Source organism: Echinops telfairi, unplaced genomic scaffold, assembly GCF_000313985.2.
Source record: "Echinops telfairi isolate 266 unplaced genomic scaffold, ASM31398v2 ScPeMD7_2291;HRSCAF=2852, whole genome shotgun sequence".
In the NCBI taxonomy this organism is placed as follows: Eukaryota; Metazoa; Chordata; class Mammalia; order Afrosoricida; family Tenrecidae; genus Echinops; species Echinops telfairi.
In genome coordinates, this window is record NW_022106189.1 from 46,619,188 (window position 1) to 46,626,985 (window position 7,798).

General features: G+C 61.9%; 1 protein-coding gene across 5 annotated transcripts in view; it reads right to left on the minus strand.

Annotated features, from left to right (window-relative positions):
- Positions 1-5,279: 5,279 nt before the first annotated feature.
- MTHFSD (methenyltetrahydrofolate synthetase domain containing) overlaps positions 5,280-7,798 on the minus strand; it is a 9,409-nt gene continuing 6,890 nt past the window's right edge. For all 5 annotated transcript variants that reach the window (XM_045293900.1, XM_045293897.1, XM_004704753.2 and 2 more), the window contains 2 exons: positions 7,633-7,758; positions 5,280-5,782 (listed from right to left, as the gene is read on the minus strand). In XM_045293900.1, coding sequence (XP_045149835.1) covers positions 5,294-5,782; positions 7,633-7,758 — 615 coding nt within the window. In that variant the 3' untranslated portion in view covers positions 5,280-5,293. The remainder of the gene's footprint in view (positions 5,783-7,632; positions 7,759-7,798) is intronic.

Here is a 7,798-nt window from a genome sequence, read left to right on the forward strand (position 1 = left end):
AATGGACAGCGTCATTTTATTTGCCATTCCCAGTCCCTGGAGAAGGACATGATGCTCGGTAAATGGAGGGGCAGCAAGGATCAGAAGGCCCCAATGACCCAGATGGACACCGCGGCTGCATCGACGGGCTCTGGCACAGGACCAACTGTGAAGGTGGCGCAGGCCTGGGCGGTGTTTCCCTCTGCTGTGCACTGGCTCCGGAACTTATCAACCACAACAAGTACACGACCGATAAGACTTAATTGAAATAAAACAAAAAGACAGGCTTTAAAGAGGTAAAGAAAATAAAAAAGACTTAAGTCCTGCCCGCTGGGCAGCACCTGGCCTCTGGGAAGCCACCTGGCCTCGTCGACATGTCCCCAGGAGAGACTTCCGTTCCCGGAGGAGCTGGTAACAGTGGGCCTCACCAGCCCGCCCTACTGTCTGAACCTGGGCAGGCGAGCTCCTCTCTGACTCAGTTTCCTCGTCTGTGAAACGTCTGTGATGGTAGAAGGAAGGGGTAGTGTTTCTGTGAGTTCGTCGTCAATGAAGTGTTTACAAAGGAAGGCACCAAGGCACAGAGAGGGCAAGTACTTGGCCCAAAGCCACACAGCCTGGACCTTGGTGCCCGTGGCTTAGCCTCCGTGGCCTCTGGCTGTGAAACGGTCAGGTGGCTGAGATGTCTCCCAGAAAACCCAGCCCAATCCACTGCCAACGGGTGGACTCTGACTCCGAGGAGAACTGCCCGGAGGGTTTTGGAGTCTGTGGGTCTCTGTCTAAGCAGATGGCCTCGCTGCTCTCCCCAGAAGCCACTGCGTGCCTCAAACCACTGACCTTCCTGTTAGCAGTGGGGCGCTTTAACCACGGCACCACCAGGAACCTGCCTGTGTCTAGTGACTCCTGGAATCACAGAGATGAGGGGTGGGCCTTGCCCAGAGGGTGGGCTCCTCTCTCTGCCTAAAGCCAGCCTTCCCCTCTGGAATCAGGCTAGGACTCTCCCCACCCAGGGGTCGGTCCTCCAGGACGCGCTGGCCAGCCTCCTGTGCTTGGGGCACCGCTCTCCGTGCCCGGAGTTCCACCTGCCCACCGCCCAGGGCCGGGTGTCAGCTCCCGCTTCCCCCGCTGAGACGTAGGGCCATGCAAAGAAAGGCTCCACTCAGGGACGGGCACTGGCCCCGGTCCAGGGGGCAGGTGTGGGTCCTCTCTTCTAAGCACTCTGCTTATTGGAAATTCGCCAGGCACCTCTTCTGAGCAGGGCTTCATGATGCCACAGACTTGGTGAAGTGGCCTGGGGTGGGATGGGGTGCAGATGGAGGGAGGGGGCGGTGAGCCCCACTGCTGCTGCTGCTGCTGCAGCGCACACCTGGATGGAGCCACCCAATTTCCTCTTCTGCAACTGAGGCTCACAGTGACCCTCTAGGACAGGCTGGACCTGTCCCCGTGGGTTTCGGAGACTGTAACTCTTTACAGGCCTAGAAAGCTGTGTCTGTCTCCTGAGGAGCGGCTGGTAGTTTCGAACTGCTGACCTTGCAGATCGCAGCCCATTGTCACCACTAAGCCACCAGGGAGTGCTGACTGGGAGGCCCACAGACCCTGGCCAGACAGATGCAGCCTGTCCTCAAGAAGCTTCCAGCGGAAGGGGGGCTGCGCGGGCTGTGAAGGGCTCAGGACCGGGCAGTGTTTCCTTCCGTGGTGCATGGAGTGACTGGTCAGAACAGGCTTGACGGCCCCACGCACAGTGACAGCCTATTGCCGCACACACTGAGGGAGGGGTTTAGAAAAAGGACACAGATATTCCAAAGGCTCTTCACACCCGGGTCCAGAAGCAACAGAAGCAGTTTGAAATAAAACGACTGCACACAGGGACCGCTGTTAAGAGCGGGACACAGAAATCAGCCACTAATTGTGTGTGTGTGGCAGGGGGCGGCTGCTTTTCCCGGTCCTTCCACGGATGCCCTATAACACGTATTCTGCAATTCTCAAACAAACCCACTGCCGTGAAGATAACTCTGACTCCTGGTGACCACAGAACTGCCCTGTGGGTTTCCAAGAAGTAGAGAGCCTCTTCTCTCTCAGTGGCTGTTTTTGAACTGCCAACCTTGCGGTTAGTAGCCCCACGCACCACTGGGCTCGTTCCGCGGGAAGTGCCCGGGGGAACCCCTGTGCACACTCTTCTCTTCTCCACAGGCCGCAGTGTGCACGCGGGCACTCATGTAGCAGGGCGGGCTGAGCTGCTGTCTCCAAGGTGTGAGCTGTGTGCGCGTTTCCAACGTGACTCTGCAGAAAACGCCCCCGTGCGGGGGCTGCGGCATGAGAGGGGCAGAGGAGCACTGGAGCCCCTGAGTTCGAGCCCCAGAGATGACCCTGGGGCTGCCCACCGGCCTCCAGCTCCTTCCTCCCCAGGAGCGCAGCAGGCTGGGTCTGTGCCCACCACCGCGGCCAGCAGGGCAGGCGGCCCCTTCTGCTCGGGGAGCAGCTGCCCCACGTTCAGAGTGCTTCACTTGTTGTTCCTGGCAACGCAAGAAAGGGTCCGCGTGGAGAACTGCATCAAGCCGGCTCCTTCCCTTTGCTACTTAGAGATGCGGTCCTCTGATAACTCAGCTGGGGGGGGGGGTGCTCCTCAAGCCAGGTGTCTTTTTTCTGCTCTGTCTTCCTCTCTCTCTCTCTCTCTCACATGCACACTCTTTTCTATTTTCTTCCAGTTCTTGAAGATGGGCGTTCATGCTGAGACAGTCCATCAGCCGGGGCGCTATTTATGCGTGTGAGGCTGACTGGGAAGCCGGGCTGCTTCCCCCTCTGCCCTCCCACTTCTAAACAAGCGCTGGAGGCGGCCTGGGTGCGGTGTGTACACGTGGGGCTGCTAACCACAGGGTCGGCAGTTCAAACCCACCAGTTACTCCTCTGGAGAAACGCGAGGCTGTCTACTCCCACAGTGACCATCCTGGAAATCCACAGGGGTGGCTCTACCCCGTCTGGCACCAGCTGGACAGCAGGGAGTTGGTCTCTTACACGAGTGCCCAGGAGCCCCGTGGGCTAAGAAGGGTCACTCTGCTTCAGAGTGGACTCGAGGGCCGCGGGGGTGACCTTTGTTAGGGCGATTCTGAGTCTGTGGCTGACCCTGTCTTTCTGTGAGGGCAGCAGTCATGCACAAGTAGGGCCACCTTGTGTCAGGACACTCTTGAATTCACCTTACCACTTAGCGTTGGCAGGGGACGCTGTGCAGCTGACCACAAGGTGAATGGTTCCCCGTCACCCCAGACCAACAGAGGCTCCTCTCGGCTGCTTGCATAACCTTCATGGAGACTCAAGTCAAGGTGTGGGGAGGAGGGCCACCTGTCTGTCTCAGAGGTGGTGGTCTCCCTCCTGTTGGTGGGTACAGGGGGAGGGGGGAACGCTAAGCCTTCCTCCTGGAGACCCTCCACCGGAGAACGCACCCTGCGTGCCGTTCCCCATCTGGGGGTCCCATGCAGTTCCTGCTCAGCCCTTGGGGACCGAGGGACTTGCCCTTTCAAGGTGCACAGCATCCTGAGGCCACCCGGGGAGGAGCCAAGTTGGGGCCCCCATTAAGAAAACCGGCTTGCATCTTATACCCACCTGTAGGGGGTTAAAGGGACAGAACCACTCCCTCAGCCTTAGGACTGTGACCCCCTGGTGTGAGCATCAGGTGACCCCTGCCCCAGGGCTATGGGTGGGGCAGTCACTGGTCCACGCCTCCTGCCCTGAGGGCAGTCCAACAGTCGGCCTGAGGGCAGTACAGGTGCCATTTTCTCCCGCTGCTGGGTCAGACAGTGGCAGGCACAGTTCCACCTTCTTGAGTGAGCGTCACTGCTATGCCATCCAGAGTTCAAGCCTCACTGCGAACAGTGCCCGGTCACCTGAGCTTATCGCCCGCGCCCCCCTGCAAGTCCACCACCCAGAGACTTTCGTCTCAACAGCTGCCCCGCCCTACATACTTTGCTTTCCTAGTTCTGTGCCATTGGCTAAGTTAGCGAGACTGCCCACATACGCCCCAAGACTTCCCAGTAAAAGGACAAGGCTCTCTGACACGGACCAGGGACAGACAGAAACCACAGATGCAGGCGTGGATGCTGAGCTCACCCTCCATCAGGCACCCTCGTCTGAGAGCACTTCTGACGCATGACCCTGCGCCCCACACACCCTCATCAAGGGGTGACTAAAGATGCGGGTGCTATCGCAGAGTGTGGTGAAGAAACCAGTGAGGGCGGCTGTCAGGGATCTTAGGGGCTTCAAATGGGCAGCCGGAGTGCGGGGCATCCGTGTGCTGGGAGGACAGTGACTGAGGCCATCTAATGCCTTTCTGGGTGCTGAGCAGGCTGGACTCAGACACCTGTTGGTAGATGCTGGCTGTCAGTGAGCCACCCTTGGCCACCTCTCTCCCAAGGAGCAGCGGGTAGGCTCGAACCACTCAACAGGGTGCTCAACCCACCATGCCCCCAGGGCTCTGGATGGCAGCAGAGACAAGGCGCAGGCACAGGGCACTTGAGCCCTTCCAAGGGGGGTGTCCTGAGAAAGTGCAGCAGTGGGCAGCGCTGGCTCGGTGGCCAGAGGATGTGTGACTGGGCCACAAAGGGCACCCTCCGGGCAGAGGCAGGGGCCCTAGGCATCTCCAGGCACTTTGTTGGATTCATGGGGGTGGGGTTCGGGGCAGCACGCCTTTCAGGGATGACCTGCACTAAAGGTTAGGCTGGTCATCGGGAAGCCCAGGGTCCCCAGAGCGCCTTAAGGGGCCTGCTTGCCAGGCGAGTCTCTCGGGGTCACATGTGGTGACCGCACTTGCTGAGCCCCGGGGGCTGCAACATGAAATTGCCAGCCAGCAGTGTGGGGGAGGCCCCTGGCCCCACGCAGATCCTGGATGCCCTCAGGGTGTGTGTCTGGGTCTACGTGCAAATCTGTCTGTGTGCCTGTGTCTGTCTGTACCTGTGTGTGTGGTCTGTGTCTGTCTGTGTTGGGGACTGGGGCAGGGAGGACATGATCTGCTTCTCAGAGGCAGCAAGCCTCCCTGTGAACAGCTGAGCTCCCCCAGGAGGCAGAGTGAGGGGTGGCAGGGAGGCCACAGGCTCCTGTCTGCATGGCCCTGAGAGGGACGCTGAGCCTGGGGGACCAGTCTGAACGTGGGGCTCAGAGGCGGCTCCACTGAAGAACCTAAGGGAACCCCGAAACAGTGCCCCCACCTGGGCAGGACCCAGGGGGTCACCATCTTCGGCCTCAGCCCGCGACACCTGCCATTCTGTCGTCCTCCCCTGGACGGAGCCCTGTGGGAACAGGCAGAAGCACAGAGAGAAGCGGATCGAGTTTATTCCAGGCTACACCCCTCTGGCGGTTCACGAGGCCAGTCGTGGGCCTGCTGCGGTCTGTCCAGGGTCGGCAGAACACCAAGGCTGGCAGCTCCCTTGTCCCCCGGCGGCTCAGCCAGCTCCACGCACAGCCTGCTGGTGCCCAGATGCAGTGCCTGCAGGCAGGCCACGGCCCGCTCCGCTGATGCCTGGTCTCTGTAGCTGAGGACCGCTGGGGGCCCCGGGCCCTGCCAGGCCAGCCGCAGGGGTGCAGCCCCGTGCTCTCGGAGGGCCCTCTTCAGTTCGCCCACTCTGGCACCTGCGGGCAGGCCCCCCACGTGGACAGTGGCAGTGGTGGTGGGAGGGCAGCCCGCCCCGTGCAGGCGGCTGGGGGTAGTGGCACAGGGGTGCAGCAGCTCACCCCGCAGGGCCACGTCCTTGCCCGCCTGCTGCTCCTGCCTGCGCAGGTCCCTCAGCACTGGGATCCGCCGCAGCATCTCGGGGCTGATCTGAAAGGGAAGCCTGCGCTCAGTACGCAGTGCGCAGCCCCTGGGCTGAGAGCCCATGCCGGCAAGTCTGACAGCTGCAGCCACTGGGACTGTCCCGCTGGGGCAGGGTGGTGGGAGGGCAGGAAGCCACAGGCACCCCCATAACAAGTTGAGGCCTTGGTCTCAGGGTCATACGATGCCTTCCTCTGACTCCCCAGGACAGTGGCGCGCCTGCCCGTGCCCCAACCCCTCCAGATTCCTGTGGACCCGCAGCGCGTCCTCCCGTGCTTTGGGTCCTGGCCAAGATCGGAGGTGGAAGATGTAGCTGGGGACATTCACCAGTCCCCATAGAGTAGGGCCACCCTGAGAAGCCGCAGGAAGGGGCTGGTTCCAAGGGCGGGTGGGCACCGCCAGCTTGCCTGACTGTTGACAGCATTTGCTTGCTGCCTGTCAAGCTGCCATTGGCCAGCTCCCGTGTCCGGCCCTCCCCTCACCAAACAGGACATCCACCTCTGCAGAGCCCAGCAGCACGGAAAGGAGCAGCCAGTCCAGCCCGGCAGCACCTGTGTCTGGAGAAGGCCCTCTCCTTCCCCCGCAAGCTGGTGTCCCATCAGCCCCTTTGGAAACCCTGCCTGGAGGACCCTCTCTCTGATGCCCTGGCTGAGAGGGATGCCTGTCTAGTGCTCCCTGGTACTGGGCGGCTGGACACACTGCCACCTCCCCTGTGCAGCACGCGCTGTTGGACCAGACGATGCTGGGGGACCCCTCCCTATGGCTGGCGGGAACCCGTGCCCGGGTCCGTGCCGAGCCCATCATGGAAAGGCATGCGGCCATCAGGAATGGAGCCTCACGGACGGGCCTGCCATGCCGAGAGGGTGAGGACAGTGGCCAGGTGACCACCATCCTCCTGGCCATCGAAGGCACTCCTTCTTGCAGCAGAGGCTAATGGAAACTCTGCTGAGATGCTCAGCAGGGCCAGGGGCGCCCGGCTTCAGGCGGTCAGTACACAGTGACCCTGGGTGAGGAGCGGGCCCAGAGACGCAGCATGGGACGGGACAGACACCACCCCCGGGACGGGGCCTGGGTCCCAAGGCTTCTTGGTGTCCAGTGTCTGGGTCAGCGCTGTGCTGCCTCCCACAGCAGCCGTGATGCTTTGCAGACCCACCAGCGTGCACGAAGGTCTCAACCCCCCACCCCCGCCAGCATCGGTCTTGTCCTGCATTTGTGGACTTGGCGGTCAGCGCCGTCGTTGTCTGGTGTGTCCCGAGAGCTAGCTGTAGGCTGGATGCCGTCCGTGGTGACCTGCCTGCACATGTCCTCTGGGACTTCCGACCGTCGCCTGGGCCTCCCATTCTGCCCACCAGCCCCATCCCTCAGTGCCCCTGTTCTGACAGTCTGCTCCTATCACCTGCCAGTGCCAAGGAAGGCAGGCTGGGACCCCAAATCGGAGGTAGCCCCAAACTCTGCAGGCAGAAACCAGGGCTTTCACTGCCTCCGTCCTGCTGCCGACCCTTGGGGCCCTGCAGGCGCCCAGCAGCGCAACCTGAAGAGGGCACCCCTTTGCTGAGGGCTTCAGTGGAGGGTGGGGTGGGGGAGGCTTGCAACGTCAGCCTTTCAGTTAGCAGCCAAGTGCTTAACTGTTGGCCCCACCGGGGCTCCCAGGAAAGTGGGGGGTCCCTCAGAGCAGCGGAGACCCCGGCCTCGGCCCCTGGGCTCGGGCCGCTCTGCTGGTGACGGCAGGCCACTCGGCAGCAGGCCTGGCCTGGGAGGTGTCGGGGTAATTTGGCCACCACGCTGCCCACCGGCCACTGCTCCCCAAGGCAGAGCCTTCCAGGGAAGAGCCACCTGCCTGCCACTGGGGAGATGCCTACCTTAGACCACGTGATGCCCCGGGGCTTTGGGCGCTGGCAGCCGGTCCTGATGACCCGTGTGGGTGTCAGCACGTAGTCCACAGTGAGGTCGTGCTCCTCCAGCAGGGCCTCGGGGATGGGGACCACCTGGTATGGCCACAGAGGGCTGACGGACACCACCACCGCC